The sequence below is a fragment of the Oxyura jamaicensis genome, chromosome 26, assembly GCF_011077185.1.
Source record: "Oxyura jamaicensis isolate SHBP4307 breed ruddy duck chromosome 26, BPBGC_Ojam_1.0, whole genome shotgun sequence".
Taxonomy (NCBI): Eukaryota; Metazoa; Chordata; class Aves; order Anseriformes; family Anatidae; genus Oxyura; species Oxyura jamaicensis.
Window position 1 is genome coordinate 4,919,333 of NC_048918.1, and position 18,868 is coordinate 4,938,200.

At 52.0% G+C, this 18,868-nt stretch overlaps 1 protein-coding gene across 9 annotated transcripts in view; it reads right to left on the reverse strand.

The window, feature by feature from the left end:
• The window catches only part of PLXNA2 (plexin A2), a 153,503-nt gene that overhangs the window by 72,234 nt on the left and 62,401 nt on the right, over positions 1–18,868 (reverse strand). For 2 of the 9 annotated variants that reach the window (XM_035346793.1, XM_035346794.1), the window contains exon 4: positions 14,145–14,279. In XM_035346793.1, the coding sequence (XP_035202684.1) occupies positions 14,145–14,279 (135 nt within the window). Of the gene's footprint in view, positions 1–5,069; positions 5,594–6,343; positions 6,716–8,811; positions 9,302–11,968; positions 12,267–12,288; positions 12,440–13,213; positions 13,340–14,144; positions 14,280–18,868 lie in introns of those variants that run through there. The other 7 variants (XR_004756138.1, XM_035346798.1, XM_035346797.1 and 4 more) reach the window with 7 other exon arrangements.

Sequence of the window (18,868 nt, forward strand, 5' to 3'; positions counted from 1 at the left end):
ATTATAACATGGTTATAATGACCACTGCATAGCACTCACTTTTTCCTCCTGGAACAGAAAGTGTTGCCGAGGACCTCGAGCTCCATCACAGACACTAACCAACAGATACGGCCAGCACCACTGCAGCTTCCATTTTTTGGAGGCTTTTCCACAAGTGGCTAAGTATCTCCTCTGCTCTCTGTATTCCCTTGTTGTTTGAGAAATGTGCCAATGAGCTGGGACAGCTTTTTCTGCCCTTAGCAAGCAGCCTGCCTGCACCTGCTCAGGGCAGGAGCCACACGTCACCACGAAGATCTGGCCATGCCGTGCCACCTCGCAGGGAACAGGCTCCCAGAGCTCCCACAGCAGCTGCCGACTTCCCACCCTTCCCTCTGCTGGCAGCTTTGAATGCCCAAAAATGACTGGGAGAACCTTACTGTGCTGCTCCTGCTCTGGAGGCAGAGCCGGGAGCACCGCAGCACGAAGCCACCCCAGAGGCTTTATGTGAAAAGCCAGCGCTGGTAACACTGGCAGCTGCAGCACGGAGACATCGCCACCACTGCCTCTGACAGCTCTGGTTGTTCTGATTTCTTCCAGCATCCTTGGAAGCTCGGGGGCAAATTTGCCACTGGTGTAATACTTCGGTTCGTTTCAAGACATTTGTGCCGAGACTAAATTTGGCCCTGCATATTTTACTCCTGAGCCCAGTAATCAGCAGTAGAAATAATTTGCTGTTTGGCTGCTCCGATGTTGCCGTCTTTTGCGCCTATCAAAATGACAAAGACATCAGGCCCTCAAAGTCCGATTGAAGAATAATTGGAAATCCAAAGTGGCACTAAATGTTATTTTCTAAATAAAATGCATTCAATTACAGAACATTGAGGCCATAAAGCATTTAAAAAGATTAGTTAGAGCAGGAAAAAAACAAGTATTCAAACCTTCAGAGACTTCATTATATGCACAGGATACCCTCTATTCTTTGGGACAGGCAGGAGATAAAGAGAATGCAAAACAATGCAAATGTTTCCAGCAGCCCGTGCTCTCCCAGAAGGGCCTGGATGCTTTCTCACTCGTGGGTTTTCATCTCAGCTGTTGCATACAGCTTCCCCCTGCTGCACACTGAGGGCTGTGTTCTCGCACTTCGATGACAGACAGGCCCAGCTGACTTTGCTTCCACCAGCACCTTTTGTTACACGAGCGAATTTCCCAGCTTGCATTCACGTTCAGCAAGTTTATTCCATTAAAGCGAGCGCTCATTCCTGAAACGCTGATGGCCTGCCATGCTCCGCCGGCTCCACTGGCAGCCCGTGTCTGGCCACAGCAACGGAGTCCTGCAGCAGTACCCGCCGTGTGCTGCCCAAACACCCGAGGAGCTCAGGTCGAAGCAGGGATGTCCCTGGCACCGGGCACTGTCCTCCAGCCTTGCAGGCTTGGCCAGGTCTTTGTTCTGCAAAGCAAAAACCAGCGGACGCTTGGAGGACGCACAGCACAATGAGAAAAGTCGAGAGCGGTGAGCAGAGGGGGGAGAAAGATCCCCTGCATCTGTATGCATTGGGCAAGGAAAAGAGATGAAACCAGAAAAAGAGAACAGAGCAATACACATTCCTGCTTCAGTGTCTGCAGTAAGATGCTGCGAGAAGAGGGCAGGTTGCAGGGATGGGCTCTGACACGAGGGATCAGAGATCTCTTCCAGCACCTGACGGCAGCGTGCCCCGGGGGCTCCAAATCACCCCATGAGCTGCAGGGCAGGAACACGGCGGTGCACGCAGCCTGGACCCCAGAGATGGAGTCTGCATTACGCGAGCTCTGCTCTCTCTTTATATTAATAACACCAATAACACAACAGATGCACTCCAAACTTCAGCAAACAACATAATGGCCATCAAGCAGAAAGGACAAAGGCCATCGTATTTCACGCGGCAGGAGCTGGTAAACCCTTGCTTTGAGCAGCGAAGTTGCAGCCAAACAAACATGACCCCAGGTGGAATCTATGGCTCTGGCAGGCACAGCCTCAGCCTGCACAAACAGGGAAAGATGAGATGCATTTATCTCAGATACTTCGTTTCAACAGCTTTCCTTAACAGCTCCGGTCCCCTGAATTAATACATATTGCCAAGCAGGCTGCAGAGCGGGCTCGCAGTGGGGGAGATATAATTATTTACATGTCTGCTCCCCGTTTCCGTATGAGGATTAAAGACCAGGTGAGATTTCTTTGCACACTAGCTTTTATTTTATTTTTTTTTTCCCTTACGAGGAGATAATTGTCACTGGAAATCACTCAGGTGCAGATGCAACAAATTGCTGACCCGCGGCTGATCTCGGAGAGCAGCGACAGCATCTCGCCTCCACCAATAAATACAGCCGCGCAATGGGGGAGAGGGGAAAACAGCCTACACATAGCTGAAGATGGATTTATTCCAGCCTTTGCTATAAGGCTGAAGGCTGGGAAGCCAAATCCCTCTCTCCCAGGGTTTCATTAGCTAGGAATGGCTTTCTAACGAGATTTACACAATCTAGCCTGGAGCCTACACATTTTGCTCTGCACCCAGAGACAATAACAACAGGGAGCTAAGGAGATGCCTTCTTTTTCCCTGGTCACCCATAATTCAGGACTGTTACACTGCTGCCATCAATGTGATTACACAGAGTGCAAAAATAAAATAAGAACGTGCCCTTCTATAGCATTAAGTCTCCAATTTCAACTGACCCAAGCCAAGAAAATTTATAGTTATGGGGACCACGCTCAGTCCATTAAGGGAGGATAGGAAATTGCCAGCTGGGATCCAGATGACATCCTCACCTCTCCTCCTAGCGGTGCAGCGCCAGGCACAGGAGGGCTGCGGGGCACCCGGACACTGCTCTCCTCCTACCAAAACCACGGGCAGTGACCGCAGGCTGCTGGGACGGGTTTTCTCTGCAGCTGGGTGGGGGCAGCCGAGCTGAGCCCCACTGCGCCCCTGGAAGCACAGGAAGCCCTAAGCTCACCCCTCCATTAAGGGCTTGAAGGATCAAAGCCTTTCGATGGAGCTGGGTGCAGCTTTCTGGAGTGGCGTACCCTTTTCTGATACCAAGTTTAAATCCCAGCCCCCTGATGTCCAGCTTTGCAGCTAAGCTTCTCCCAGGATCCAACCATCCATCGCTTGCATCCTGTTGGGCAAGGTGCTGGGGACTGAGCTGTGCTGCCCAGGCCACCAGCAGGGCCACACACACGGAAAGCAAAGACCTGAACTGGAAGGCTCCAACTTGCCTTTGGCTAACAGCTGGAGCTCGCCCTCTCCTCTCTGCAGTCACACGAGTGCTGTTTCTGGCACAGTTTCTCCAATAATGCTGTTCCAGCGTGGTCAGCTCTTTTTAAATGGAAGGGTTTTAAGCAAATTCTTTCTGTGGGCAGGACTGTCTGCTTGCTCACACAAAGGCCCAGCCACACGAGGAAGAGTTATATTTTAACACCCATCCTCCCCTTTGATTCCTCCCGCCCCAAAAAATAATAAAAAAACACTTATCACCATGTTCTTACGGAGATATTAATAGCACCCAAGACACTGACAGTTGCCTGCCTGTGAGTCACTTCTTAAAGGGATGGGGAAAAGCCTGCAACTGTGGCTTGTTAGGAGACAATGAAAATACCATTCACAAGCTGCAGCACTAAATAGCACCCTCACCGTAGCAGACAAGATATGAGATGCTCACATGTGTGCAGCTTGTATCCCATGCAGCTGAGGCTACCCCGGGTGACTTGAAGCTCTTCTCAAGCTGCAAAGCCAGCCCCTAAGCAGACAAGTGGCAAGAGAAGAAGCTGACAGCAGGGCAGGCTGCAAGCCCCACGGAGTTGCTACTTTCAGCATCAGTTGGCTTTGGCTGTGCTGTGCTATCACGTTTCCTCTTTATTTCTATCACCATCGTGAGTCCAAAACAGCGAGCTGAAATGCTAGGCATGTTGCTGACAGAGCACGAGGCAGGTCCCTGCCTCCAGCAGGCTGCTGCCCCGTGCAGCACGCGGCCTGCAGACCCTTGCACCCACCTCAGCTGCTAGGAGGCCCCAAGGCTTGGGTCTCGTTTCTGTGCCCCCTCTACTCCTACAATCTTCATATTCCTCTGAGATGAGATTCCAAGTGGTCTTCTAACTCAATTATTTTGGAAGCATGTGGGATGTCTTAATGGCCTGGTCACCACCAGGTCCCTCAGTGCCATGTGTGGCAGTGCCCAGCCCGCGCGATGTGCTCGTCGTGCTCCAGCTCTGTGCACTCGACTCCATTGCTACTTGAAAGGAAACATGAATACTAATTAAACAGCCATAAGGGCACCGAGCAGACAAATGTGTGTTGCAAGAGAAACTGGATAGACACACTCTGAAGTGGAGCCAAAGAGAAGAGGAGGGAATGTGTCATTGTTTTTGGTGGCAGAACTTCAGAATAGCGCTCATCACTTTAAATATGTGCATAAACCAAAGTCAGTGCTATAGGAGCGTGCTGGACGTCCCTTACTGCCCTAAAGCCTTCCTCCTCCTGCACTGCGATGTACGTGGCCACCTTGACCTCAGTGCTACGCACACAACGCAGCGTTTCACTGCACCCAAAGCTGGGTACAGCGCGATTTCCATGCCAGCTTCCAGCACGCTCCAAAACGCCCGTGCCAGCTCCTCGGCAACTGAGCAGCCCTCTGGGCTGCAGTCCTCAGGCTGCGAGGAGAGCTGGGATCCAAGCACGATCTTTTCCTGCCGCCTATTCAATTCAGAAAGTATCAAACCCTCCCATTTCTGCCTCTAATAAAGGTGGGCAGTCACAGGAGGCAGAGTGGGTTATGGAGTAGCCTCGTCTCCCTTGTCAGCCCTTTGCAGACACAGCACCAGGCTGCTCCCTGAGCCTGTGACAGGGTTAGCGTTAAACACAAAACCTACGTTCGTGCTTTGTCTGCACAGGCTGAACTCAGGGATGCTGCTTTGCGAGTACTTCGGAATGACAGAGCCGTGGAGATGCTCTACATAGGAGACATCAAGACAAAAACTAAAATCCCACCTGAGCATTGGCTTTTGCCATCATATCCAGCACTTTGGCACCGCCAAAGGCCAAGAAGGTTTAGAGGGGAAAAAAAAAGTTCACACTTGGAATGTTAATGTATTCTTACTCTTCCCAAAGGAGCAGCTTGGCACCAAGGAGGCACACAAAGTCTTGGTTGAAACTCAGAAGGCTGCCACGGATGGGTCCAGCTGTTGCTCAGCCAAGCGTGGAAACACGTTCCTGGCTACTGCCCCTTGCAGCTGTGGCACGGGATGGGGAACGTGATCCCATCGCTCAGGAGCCTGTTGGTGGTGCAGCACCACGGCCTCAGCACCGACGCTGCTCCTGTTGATGAAGACTCGGTAAACTCTTCATCACTTCAGGCCATGACTGGTGCCTTCTTTTCCTATATCCAGCTCCCTGCAACTACAGAGTGCGGAACTTCTCAGTGGCAAAATGAAGGACGGTGCTGTGCTGGGGGAGTGAGGATCAGGGAGGTTTCAGTCCAATCTCTTCCCACACCGTATATTTCCTGGGTGACTTCGGGTAGGTCATGCAGCATCTCTGAGCTTCAATTCCTCATCTCAGACGTGATATTGCTGCTCTGTCTCATAGGGCTTTGGGGAGGATAAATCTGTTAGCAGACAGCAAAGCGTTCAGCCGCTGGTGCTGGTTGCTGCAAGGCAGCCGGTGAAAATTCGGCAGTCGTGATAACTGCACAGGCACAGAGGGAAGAGACAGAGGGAGATCAGCAGCCTCCCCGTGCAAGGAGCTCTTCCTAAGCTCAACTGTACCAAAAATGAATTGTTTTGTACCCTCACAGAAACCCTCGGGCCCCACTGTTGGGAGCCCAGCAGTGGGCACTCGCAGTGTCCCCCCTGCTCTCAGCCCCGGGGCGGGGGGGAGCCGGCGTGTTTAGTCTGCCGGGCACATTCCTGCACACTGCTAAAATAAATAGAGGATTATTAATGGAGCTCCTTTTCCTCACTAGCGTCGCCCAGAAATGCCAGAGCTATCATGAGGCTCTGCGGCGCAGGGCCAGGTCGTAGCAGCCGTGGGGCAGGGGGGCTCCTGCTTTGGGCAGCCCCATCTGGGAGCTGGGGGGGGGCTTTCAGCCTCATCCAGCAGAAAGGGACCCCACAGCTGAGGGGCTCAGGACCCTTGCTGGGGATGCTGACCCAGCCCAGCCTCCAGAAAAAGGCTTCCATGCTTCCCAGCAAAGCCCCCGCACCTTCCTCTGCACACAGGTTCTGGCACGCTCCAGAAAACCTCAACATCTTCACCACAGCTAAGTTTTTACAGGGGAAACACTTTGCCAGGGAAGAGGAAGGAAGAGGGAAAGGCAGAAGAAAACCCACAAACAGTTGTTTTTCTGCTTTGCAACCAGCCTTAACTTTAATGTTTAGTCCCAGCTTGAAACACATCACAGCCATTTCCCCTGGGGCAGAGCCATCATTTCCAAGCTGTCTGGAATCTGCAGGAACTCTTCTTCTCCTTCTTTTTTTTTTTTTTTTTTTTTCTCCCTGAACATTTCCAAACTTTTCAAGTAGTTTGGTGGGAATTTGGTTTTCAGGCTGCATACTTGTTTGCACTGTGGTGCCAGTGGGACCGACCCAAGCATCCCACTAGGTCAGCGCGTTCAGAGGTTTGGGCTGGAACCCAGTCTGCATTTTTTAGCCCTGCTCATTTCAGTGTTATTGCAGGAAACCATGTTTATAGCTGCGTTTCCCCCATCTGATCTGAAACAAAAAAATTACAAGTACTGTAATTGTACTGTAATTTTGAGGTGGCCAAAGCCCAGCCAATCTGATTTTGCAGAACTTTTCAGAACCTTGAAGGCAAAGAAAAGAAAATGGCCAAAGATGCTTGGGTTAGGAGTCGGGTTGGACCTGAACCCTCTTTAAATCCTTCTGCCCCTCGAGCCATGGAGCTCACTCTGAGGCTGATGCTGAGGCTCAAGAAGGAGCCCAGAGCCAAGTGTGGTGTGCTGAGTGCTCTACCTCTCACTGAGGAGGGGCCAGATCCTGCCCAGCGCCACGTGGTGTTTCCACAGCGTGTGTCCGTGGCAGCACTGTGTGAGATGACCCGTGTCCTTCCTAGCAGTCCTCGCTCTGAGCTCATTGGAAGAGGATTCGGAGGGACGAGCGTCTGCACATCGCCTACGCTCACTTCCTGCAAACTTCCCGATAATGAAGTGACACCGCACCATATCCCTTTTTCCATTTCACCCTTCACTGGATCATTTTATGCATCTATTCCCAGTGCTAATTCAAACTAATTAAAGTATAAAATAGAATAATTTGTGCAATTTCAGAGCTCCACTCGCCATATTGTGAGTTACGTTTCCTTTTTGTTAGCGGCCGGTGTGAACAATTCCCCTCCTCGCCGGCTGAATAGCCTCCAAACTCATTTGCTGAAGACTAACTATTGCAGGAGCCAAGGAAGGAGGGGGGGGGGGGAAGGCTTCTAAAAATCTCCAATAGAAAGGAAGAGGAATCGGAGGTTTACCACTAAATTTCACAGCCGAGCACTTTCTGAAATGGGCAGAAATTACAGATTTCTCCTTCTAGTGATTTTCTGCCTCGGGAATGCAATTCTCTCCCTCTCTCATTACTCCTATTAAGAAGACCCACGTCTGCCTGTCCAAACACGCAAATTCAGCAGCCTTCTGAAGAAGACACAAGTCCAAAGAGCACCAAGCATCGCCAGGGCCTCCACTTGTAGTGGCTGGAGCAGTCCCGAGCAGGTCTGACCGTGCCCCGCACAGAGCCCTTGCCAGAACCCGGCCCTGCTAAAGTCACCCAAGTCCAATGGGGGACAAAAAAATCAAACAGCTCAGCACGTCCACAAACACCACCATAACAAACAGATGCATCAGAAATCCCAGCCTGCTTTTCAAATGGAAAGGAGGAGGTTTAACATTCACCTGTTGGTCACCCATCCATCCTGTGCCACAAAGCCACGGGGATGCGCAGAAACCAAGGACGCAGCAAAGGCAGTTGACGGGGTTGTTCCTCGTCCTCTTTGTCCCCTTACTTGATGCACCGGGGCTCTGAGGAGGAGGATTGGTGTGTGTGTGGCTGCGTGCATGCATGCAGGGAAATTCTGGAATTATTTCAGGACTGGGGCTGCCTGTCTGAAAATTAAACAATAGGTCTGCGGATTAGGAGGAATTGGAAAGGGAAGCAAATACATGGGAACCCTGTGGCTGTGACTGGCAGGGGAAAAAATAGACTAATACAAAGCAAAAACAAAACAAATAAATCCTGAGAGCAAACCTAGCAAGCTCTTGAAAGGAACAACAATGTGAGCAGTGTCTAAAACACATCTCATTTACAAAAACAAACCCACTGACCTCGATGTTGAATTTTTACATCGGGCGTTTTTTACCGCATCTTTCGGGAAAGTTTACCTTTCAAGCATCTGTTACTTCAAAGACCTCTGCACCCTTGAAATCCTGGGTGTTTGCACATAAATCTCAGCAGGCTCCGGGGCTGCAGGAACACCCTGGAGCCAGGCTGGAGAGGCACCAATGTCAGGGCCGCCGGAGCTGCACGCACAGCAGGCTGCCAGCAGGGCAGGGAGATGAGGCAGCACACTGCCCCACCTGCCTGGGCTGGGGCTTTGGGGTCAACTGACATTAATTAGAGCATCCTTCTTGCAGGTGGATATGGTTAATGATCTCAGACACAGTTTTACCTGAATTTTTTATTTACTCCTAATTGAGCACTGGGAGGAAAGTGGCAAGGAGCTTGCATCAACTCCTGCGTTTTAGGATAGCGTTGCACACGCAGGTGTCGCAAACCCCTCTGTGATGCTCCTCGGGGACAGCAGCAGCAAGGACCACGCTGCTCACACTTCTCTCCATGGTGTGAGGGGAATCTTTAGGGGCCAGCATTAATCTTTGCCACCTCTCACTGAGCAAGGGGCAGGAGCACCTCTCTGCTTGTAGCACTCTGTCCCAGGGGCTCTGCACAGCATCCAACAGGTCTATCGGCATCACAGCAGCCAGGACGAATCACCCAGGTTCTTGCTTGAAAACAACAGAAAGTCAGCCCAAATCCTCCTTGTCTGTCCCCAAAAAGCAGAGCCCAAGGGTGAGGGGCAGCCCTCGGGCAGGGAGATCGCGGGGCACCCAATGCCCACCTGCATGCAGCGGGAGCCAACGATGGCTGGATGCTCCCGCACCTCTCGGGCTGCAGAGTCCGTGGAGCTCTGCTCTGCTAATTGACGTTATCTGCATTTCAGAGGGTGATTAAGTGCTATCATTTCTACCATGGGAACGCTGAGGTTCCCAGTCACGGAGCAGGATGCTGCTCTGTTACCTACCATGTAAAAGCGGAATGAAATCATCCCCCCATGGCAGAATTAATCGCCAAAGTAGCTACAGATGAGCTCAGAGCAGCGATGCTTCGGAGGTGATGAAACTCACAAGGATTTTGGGGGCTGCTTACAGAAGATGCATTTTGCATTTGCAATGCTCGGGCCACGTACCTAATTAGGGAGGTGCTGCTTCACCCAGCGGGGAGCAGAGCTGCATCCTGTGACCTCAGCGCCTTATCAAAGGGAGTTACGTGATGAGAACAAACAAGTTAGAGATCATTAGCTGGGAAAAAAAAAAAAAAAAAGGTGCTGGAAAATGAAGAATTAAAAACACATTGTAGTGTAGGCGTGTCTGCAGGCAGGGAAAAAGCAGTGACAGTCCTCAGGGCTGGCTCCCCCATGTCTGCAAGCACCGGGCAGCCCCACCACCAGGTCCTGCACCCAGAGCCAGACAGCTCGGCTGCCAGGAGAACCCACGGTCAGCATCTGCAGCTCTGAATTCAGAGAAGAGAGACCTGCTGGGCCACGCTCCTCTTCACTAGCGCAGAGACGCTCCTTCCAACAAGCCCTGCGGTATTTTTATCCCACAGTTTTAAATTTCGTGTTTATAGCCCTTGATTAGGTGGTGAAATCTTCTGGAGATGGCAATTCCTGCCCTGATGCCTGCCGTGCTTTTGATTGAGCCTCCGCTCACTCCCAGATTAAAAATAACAAAATTCACTCTTCTATCAAGAGCTGCAAAAATCTTTGGGCCTGGTTCCTCTGTTGCTTATATAATCTGTGTGCTGAAGTGGGCCCAGCGCTTCCAACAGGGTTAACTCGCGACGGCTGAAGGTGTACGTGGGAGCAAAATCAAACCTGCTGCACACAAAACCAGGGCTGCGACAGCTTGAACTTGTGCGGATAGCAGAGATTGAGTGAAAAGGGGCTGCAGCCTTCGAGTCTTAAAATTGCACTTGTCCTACGGACCTTATTTAATTGAAGTGCGCTGAGATTTCATACATTAAAAATCCCCACTGCCTTCCTGATGCACTGACAATTAATGCTTCAGGACTGAATTATAGAGCCGCTCTGTCTGAACATAACCTCTACTTCTCCTGAAAGCCTCAGAAAGCAAGGACACTGAGAGGTTTTTCTGCCCAGGCAGGGGTGGTTGGTGAGGGCTCTGCGGCACACCCGCCACCAAAATGAGAACGTTTTTAACCCGGGGTCTGCTGGAGGCCCCAGAAGCTGCGTGGCTAGTGTCCCCTGCCCTGCCATCAGCCCAACCCGCAGCACCCACAGCTGCTGCAGCCCAGGGGCTCCGCACAGCACCACCAACGCCTCCCGGTGCCACCCAGCAGCCACCGATCCTATTCCAGCCCCGGCACCCCGCAGAGCCCTGCTAATGCCACACGTCTCCTGCTCAGCAGCACCTCGCGCTGTTCGAGCCTCGCTCAGCTTGTGGGCAGAAATGGTGTTTGCCTGCTAGAGCAATGCTGAGAAATGGATTTCTGTTTTAAATAGCCAGGGTCAGAATCACATTTCTTTTGCCACAAGAGCTATTTGAAGCCAGGTGCAGTGGGAAGAGAGCCTGTAAAAGCTCCTAATGAGCACTCTTAAATCATGTGGTTAAAGAACTCGGAATAAGTGGCTGGAAGCAAAGTTTCTTTATCCTCCTCTCCCCCGGACTGGGCTGTGCAACTGTTGCTTCTGTGCTTTGTGGGAGTGAAATCAAATGTCAAATATTCTGCTTTGGAAGAAGCTGGCAATGAAACATGAAAGGCTCATGGAGAGCTCAAAAGGACTGCGGATAAATTGGAGAGAAGCACAGACAGGGCTGGGACAGGAGCCAGGGGGAGTGTGGAAGGACTGAGCACACAACCAGAGCTCCAGATTTCAGGATAAAGCAACTGCTTTCCCCAGCACATTTCAGCACAAAGCTGATCCTAGCATGGAAGGAAGACAGGTTTGATACAGAAATGACATATATACATGCTTTGTGCTGGGAAGCATCTGTCTGCACATCACAGATCATTGTGTGCCCGTGCATAATCACAGTCCACAGCAGAACATCGCATCCCATGCGCTGCCTGGTGCCTAACACCTCACAAACACAAAGCTCGGGACCTGCTACCGAGCTGTACGAGGGGAGCACATTTCCTTGCTGAATCTCACAAAAATACACAGTTTGTGAAAGATATGTTTTGCCCTAGGCACATATCCTATTTCTTTCTCAGCAGATACTTAAAATGACAGGCTCTGGACAATCCTCCCCCACCACGCGAACACGCCGCAGCGCAGCACTACGAACAGCTGCTCTGTGTGTCATTTTGCTGTGGCAGAATTTCATTTTATTCCAGATTTCAAGCCTTTACAAGACATTTTTGCTGTGTATTTTCAGTACTTCTAAGGGTGCTTCCCACTCTTTACAGCCTCAGATCTCACAATCCGGCGGACCTTTCTCCTTTTCTTGGGGCTGACCCCTTTTCAATCACCGCACTCCTTTAACACGCAGTGCTCAGGAAAAAAAAAATCCCCCCTCTATTTTGCTGAACAATCACATTGCCAGGAGTAGGGCGGTGAGGGTCACGGGAGCTGACAAAATCCATATGTAACAGCGTGCTGGGGTTTCTGGAGGCAAAGCTCACATCTCCACGAGGGCAAAGGGCCGGCCCTAAGGAAGGCCAGCAAGGGCTGGGGACTGCAAGCGACTGCCCCACGCCGGGAGCCTCACCCTGGGCAGAGCTGTGCCAGGGCCATGGCTTGAGATGGAGCTGGCATTCCAGGAATACTCTATTATTTGCTAATTCTCTTCACATCTTTTTGTTTAACAATTATGCGAATTAGCACTTTGATGAATGTTACGATTCTCGCGCCTCATAACAGATGAGTTGGAGGCATTCCCACTGGATTTTCCTTAGGAACTGTTCTGGATGCGCGTTGGATCACTTCCTTCCTGGTACGAGCACAAGGAGTACATGGCTCCTGGAGAAAATGACCACAACATTAACGTCTTAATCAAGTCTTCATTTCAAGGTTTGCAGACATCCTCATTTTTACCATCTAATCCAAGCTCAAGCTGGGATGGGATCCTAAATGTGTGCCTGTTCATGGCAGCTTCTCTCACTCAGTTGCTAATAACAAGCATATTATGTCTTCTGTAACCACAGGAATTCACCCAGTTCAGTCTTTTAGCAGGGAGAGGATTCTGCAGTCTTCTGAAGTACTCATTTAAGTCACTTTATGACCAAGCAAAATATTTGCCTTTTCGTTTTGTTTTGCTACAGGTTAGCAAAACAGTTTTGCTAGCTTTGGAGGAGCAGCAAGCCCCCCTGCTTGCTCTCTGCCTCCCCCAGCAGACCTCAGAGCTCTTCCCACGGCTACCTCCTCTCACGTCCCCCTTGGAGCAGGTGGAGGGAGGACAGGTATCTGCTTACCAGCAGCTGTGGAAGCTCTCAGTGGCCAGAGGGTTAACTCAACACCCAACGACTTAATGGCATCCAGACGTCTTCGGATGTAACCCTTCTCTGTCTCCACCACCCACAAGGCACCAGCCCTATTAATCTGAATTACACAGTTGTGAGTAATGGCCAATAAAACTCTCAACAGCCAGTGAACCCAAAAGTCTGGCTTAGTGCTTGGGACTCCTTGTGCTTTCCTGTCTCAGAGAAGAAACCAGAAGACCCCAGATCTGCCGCAGCTGAGGCCCTGCGTTATTTACATTGTGCTGGCTCCCTCAGCAGCAGGCTCCCGTGCACTGTTGGCCATAAATTTCCATCATAATCATTTTGGTTTTGCTTTCCACAGCCTGGTCCCTCTCTGCGGAGCAGCAGTTTATCCTGCTCATAAACAAGCTCAGAGGAGGGGCTGCGGGGACGAGTCCCAGAGACACCAGCACAGCCACACGGCTGTGATGTCTCAGGAGGTTCAGGGTGAGACATCTCAGGGGGGTCGCTTCTTGCCCCTGTCTAATGGGTTTGATGATCCCCAGGAAGAGTGTGTGTGGGGAAGCAGCCTCCACAGAAATCCCCTTTTGGGAACGAGAAGCTGCCTCTGTCCTGCAGAGTTCAGCTGGTCAGGATTGATGCACATGAACTGCTCGCCTGTGGCCAAAACACTGAACATGCGAGCAGATTCACGCCACCTCTATCTTACACGCTATGCAAACACTAATGACATTTTCCTCGTAATATCATTGTATAACATAGGAAAAAACAACTCCCTTTTTTAAAATGAGAACGTTTCCATGATTTGTTTATGACCACACAGAGCCAAGAAGGGGCAGGGGCTGCTGTGGGTGTAGCCTGGCCCAGCAGAGCAGGGCAGGGCTAGCCCAAGGCGTGCACCATGTCCAGGGGCTGGCACAGCGATGGATGGCACAGCAAGTGATGGGCACAGCGATGGCACAGCGCAGGCTCAGCGTTACTGCAGACGTTGCTTGCACAGCACCCGCCCACACCACACTTGGTCCCACCTCCGACTAGCATCGCTCACCCACAAACATTTCAAACACACCAATAAATAAAAAATAAAGCCACCATAAAGGACGCTCAGACAAAGCCGCGCCGACCCACAGCACTCACTGCAGGAGCACACCAGTAACACCAGGGGCTCAGGAGCTCATCAGCCAGCGATGGGTCAGGTCCCCAAAGCACATTCCCCTCGCAGCAGCCCAGCCCAGTTCCTAATACTTGCAGACCACAACAAACTGGGACAGCTCTGTCCCTCCATGCACACATGAAAACCTCTGGTCAGAGGCAGATAGAAGAGCTGCTGCTGCCACCACGTCACCCACACCAACCCCATCCCCTGCTCCAGGAGCACCAGCAGCCCGCGCCGCGTGCAAGGAAGCAGGCGCCCTACCTGCCGCTCCGACATGACGTACAGGTACTTCTGGTCAACGGAGAAGGCCATGTCTCGCAGCACTGGGCTCCCGTCCTTGAACACTGTCACCATCTCGTACTGAATTCCACCATGGGGAGGACCATCTGCTCGGATCTGGAAGAAGCACAAATGATTACAGGTGATTTCGGAGCAGCCAAATGCAGATTTTATTTTGGGCGTTGAGGGTGAAGGGAAGAGGATGAGGTAAGGAAAGGGAGCTAATTCAAAATCTCAGCTTGCAACCTGGAGGCAGAGCAATGAGCTGGCAAGCAGCACGCACACACAGAAGCTAAAGGAGAGGTTCCTGTCATTTCCCCAGCCCTTCAGAAGAGAAAGATTGCTGCCGCGAGGTGAGCTTACAGGCTGTCCTCGTGCCATGACCGATCACGGGCATCCAAGAGCGATAGTGACTGCAAAGTAAGCTTTTTAGATCCTCACAAAACCAAACAACCACAGGACTCCACAGGCAGCACAACTGGGCCAAATTACCACACAGATGTTTTTTGTTTTTTTCTCCAGATGCACAAGGAATGACACTCAGACAACCACCTCTTTCTGCCACCGGAGCTTCCTCAAACCCCGTCTCTTAACACTTGGTAGCTGCTGCTGCCGTCCTGCTCCTTTCGAGTACGCAGGACTCAGCGAGGAGCAACCAGCCCGGCCTCACTGCCGAGCGAGCAGGGAGCTAACACCACAGCCATATGGCTTGTTCGCTCCAACGGGCTCCAAGTACCAAACCACCCCACGGAAAGACAACTCCCTGCTCCTGCAGGAAAACAGCCCGAGCTGCGATAAATCCCACACTGAGCGGCTGCTGTTGAGCTTGTGCCATCTCTTCCAAAAGTTAATAATTTATGTCCTGCGGAGCTGCGCGAGGGGAAGGGAGGAGGATAAACAAACAATTTACATTGTCTTTCCTACCAGGATTTGCATATTTGAAGAGCCATTTGATTGCAACACGGTGTCTACATAGCTGCACACTCTGCAGGGCGAGGCGCAAGCAGCCGCTTGCCCGAGCGGGTGCAGCTGCCGGTGGCCTCGTGCTGGCTGTGCTGCTGGGGGGACACATCGGGGACCCCCAATCCCCAAATAGCCTCCGTCCCAGAGGTGCCACGTGCTGCAGCCTTGCTCTGGGCTGCCGTGCCGGGTCCCCTTGTGCTCTCAGTTACTCGTGCCTGGCTGCTGCACAGAGGCAGAGGCATGAGGATGCTGCTTTGGACCAGTCAGAGCCTTACAAGAGGCAGGGCAGAGCAGCAGGGAGGGCTATCTGTTTGTTTTTCTGGTTCACATCCCCTTAAAAGAAGAGAGCAGGCCATTAAACATCTTTAGGTTTACCTGAGAATTGTGCCACCCCAGCGGGAGACACAAGGACATCCTCACACACACGGGGGGTGCTCCTCTGCACCCTCCTCCCAATAAATCCTCCTCTAGAAAGAGCCCCGCTGCCTCCTGCCATGCACAGACGTGCTGGGTATGCAGATGCAGTTGTTTTCTGGGTTTCTTTCCTTCCTCATTACCTTCCAATCTGATTTATTGTGGTACACAAGAACAGTAACAGGAGGTCTGGCTTGACACCCGTGGCCAGATCCAGGGAGCCTCCGGCAGGGTTAAGCCGTCAGCCCAAGACTGGCTCAAAAGCCCTGAAATTTCAGACAGAAAAATGCAAACAGTCAATTCCTGCTTAGTTACACCTGTGCCAGTCGGACACCTCGCAGTCCCGCACCCGCCTGTACTGAGGACATGGGGACACCACGAAGTCACCCAAGGAATGAACAGCAGGGACAAGCTGTCAGCTGCTGCCACGCAAACCCCTGGTTATTTCCAGACGGGAATGGAAACGCTGGACACGAAGGATCAGCAGCCTTTGTAAAAAACAACTGTTTTCCACAGTTCCCTCGGGGGCACTGTCAGCTCGTTAAATAGAGCTTCTTCCTCATAATGAGGTCAGACAGGGCTAATCAAGAGAGATACCACCGGACAAGCCTCATGCAGACCAGCTCCAACTGGGAATTGCGGCTGCGGGCTGGAGGCAGGAGGCTCAGTCTGGGCTCTGTCCCCAAGCCCATCCAGGTGACCTGGCCCCAGGGGAGCACGGCCGGGTGCAGGATGCCCCTTCCCATGGCTGGGCACCCGCAGCTGGCCCTGCTGCAGCACGTCCTGGTGGCCACGAAGGCTCTGGTGCCACTGCACATGGGGCTGTGAGCCCCGCAGCTCCCCCGTGCCCCCGGCCCCAGCCCCGTGCCCGGCAAGACGGGGATGAGATGTGCCTGAGATGGGGAGGAGACGTGCTCGAGGTGGGGATGAGATGCGCCCACTGACGCCTGGGTGCTCCACTGCCTGGCTTCCTGAGGGCTCAGTTTCCATGCCAACAGATGATGATGTCAGATGAGAAGAATGATGATTCCTGCGAATGCGGAAGAAGAAAGGGATCATCTCCACAGCAGGAAGCTTCTTGTTGACGTTTGGAGAGAGAATTACTTTCCCTGCCCAACTTACAGGTGTGCTTCCAGCGCCAGGCGGGCGCGCATCCAAACACGGTGCCACAGACACCAGGAAGACGAGGGGGAAGGATTGAGACAGACCCCAAAGGCGATCTTTTTTAAGGGTTTGGGGCTCAGGGGGAGCCTTCCCACCTCTGGCTGCGTGGGGCAGCGGTGCCCACCCGGCCTCCCCTGGCTGCGTGACCCCTGCCCTGCAGCAGGGCAGCGGTGCAGGCCGAGCTGAGCAAAGCCGAGTGGGAATGCAGCAAAACAGCGAGGAGGTGGGTGCAGGGAGAAGCTTGCCAGTGCAATAGAAACCAAAGGTGTCCAGGGCAAGAGATGCGCTCATTGCAAGAGCCAGAGGAGAGCCAGGAGGGCAGAGCACGGGCTCACGCTGGGATATGAATCGGAGAAGTCACCTGGGACAGACACAGTACATTCCTCACTCACTCCTGATGCGTGTTTACAAATATGGCTTGAAAACTGCCTAATGACAGAAGCTGCAAATCCAAATATCAGCACTGGCTCAGAGCACACAGGGCCAGCAGAACACCCCACGTGCCGAGGCAGAACACGTTTCAGTTCGGGAAACCACCGTCCTTCCAAGGCATCGCACAGACTTCGGCATTTAATACCCCCACAATACAGGCAGCACACATAAGCTCTGCATTATCTTAGGAGATTAGCAAAATACCACATTGTGTCGTGTATCTGTAGCAGCAGAGCACCCACGGTGATAAGTGTACGAGCCGTTCAAGGTTGTGACGTGACGTGGAGCTCCAGCGTGTGCATTGTGCTGAAGTTTCAGTTAGTTATTTCGCCCAGCCTGCACCAGAAGTAAGAAACATTTGGATTCCGTTCCAGGTCCTCCCAGCAGGCTCCCATTAGAAGACATTGAATCTCTTTGTAGGAACTTTCCGTGATTAAATTACCTGTCTGCTTTCATTATTAGTGTTTCAATGAGGGTGGTTCTCGTGATGAAACACTCGGTGCCAGAAAAACAGCTCGATAAGTCCATGCCTGCAGGGACTGATTCCCCATCCCAGATGCAAGGTCACCCATCACCTCCCTGAGCCTCAGGATGTCCCCACGGACACAGGCACCCGACGGGCAGCAGATCCCACAGCACTGCAGTGCTGCTGCCCTGGGGGGACCTCACCAAACGTGCTGGGTGGGCACCCGAGGTGCTCCCCTCCTCACACAGCACCAGGTGCCGGCTGCACGCGCTTCCCTTCGCCTTTTTGTACCTAATGGTGACAAAGTGAGAAGCCCAGCCAACCCTGCAGCCTTCAGACTGCTCCTTTCGTGCTAGGATTCCTGGCCCTTCGGGGCAAACACTATCAAATAGCGTTGCGTTTGTGTGAAATGGACGTTTCTAGTAGAACTGTATCGGTGCTGGGAATGCGCACTGGAGCGTTACCGCATCTCCTGCCTGAAATAGAATCTGGAGACAAGAACAGCCCTCGCTACCAAGGTGCATCTCTGCAGAATTGCCACATTTTCTGCCGTTTAAGGCTGCACGTTTCAGCTCTTGGGCATTTCCCATTAAAGCTCCCCATAAAGCTCTAGGATGGATTTCTGCTTCAGTGCTGGAAATTTAGCAAAAAGACTGTCGCTGGCAGCTGGCTTCTGAGTCAGGCTGGAGCACAGAACAGCTTGGATAGCCTTCACCTTCCTCCTTCTGTCCCTGGTTCTGTGGGGTTTTTCCTGCCTCAACCTGGCACTAAAGGAAGTTTCCACAAGTGAGAGACTCAGGAGAGCAAAAGCTCCCCAAAGACAGGACAAGATAAATAAATATCAGTCCAGATTTTCTGTGTGTGCCTCCACCAAATAATCTTTGCAGAAGGGATTTACATTTACTAATCCAATTTAATTAAACTGGGCTATTCCTCAAGCACATCAAACCAAAGAGGAGGCGAGATGCAGAGGCTGATCAGCCCCTTCGCTCTCCCCCCCGTACACATTTCCCCACAGCGTCACCACATCACACGTAACCCATGCTGGTGCCCGCGCGTTGTTGGTCCTGCATCGTCTGCCTCTGACACCCACTGAGAAAAAAGCACAGCCGTCTCCAGGAGGGGAGAACACGGAATAGAAATTGCAAATCTCTAGACAAGAAGCTTCCAAGAGCCCTTCAGGCCCTTTATGAAATTCTTCTGTGAGTAAAGTACCTCTCTAATTCCCCCTGAGCACTGCTGACATCAGGTAGTGTTGGGATGCTCC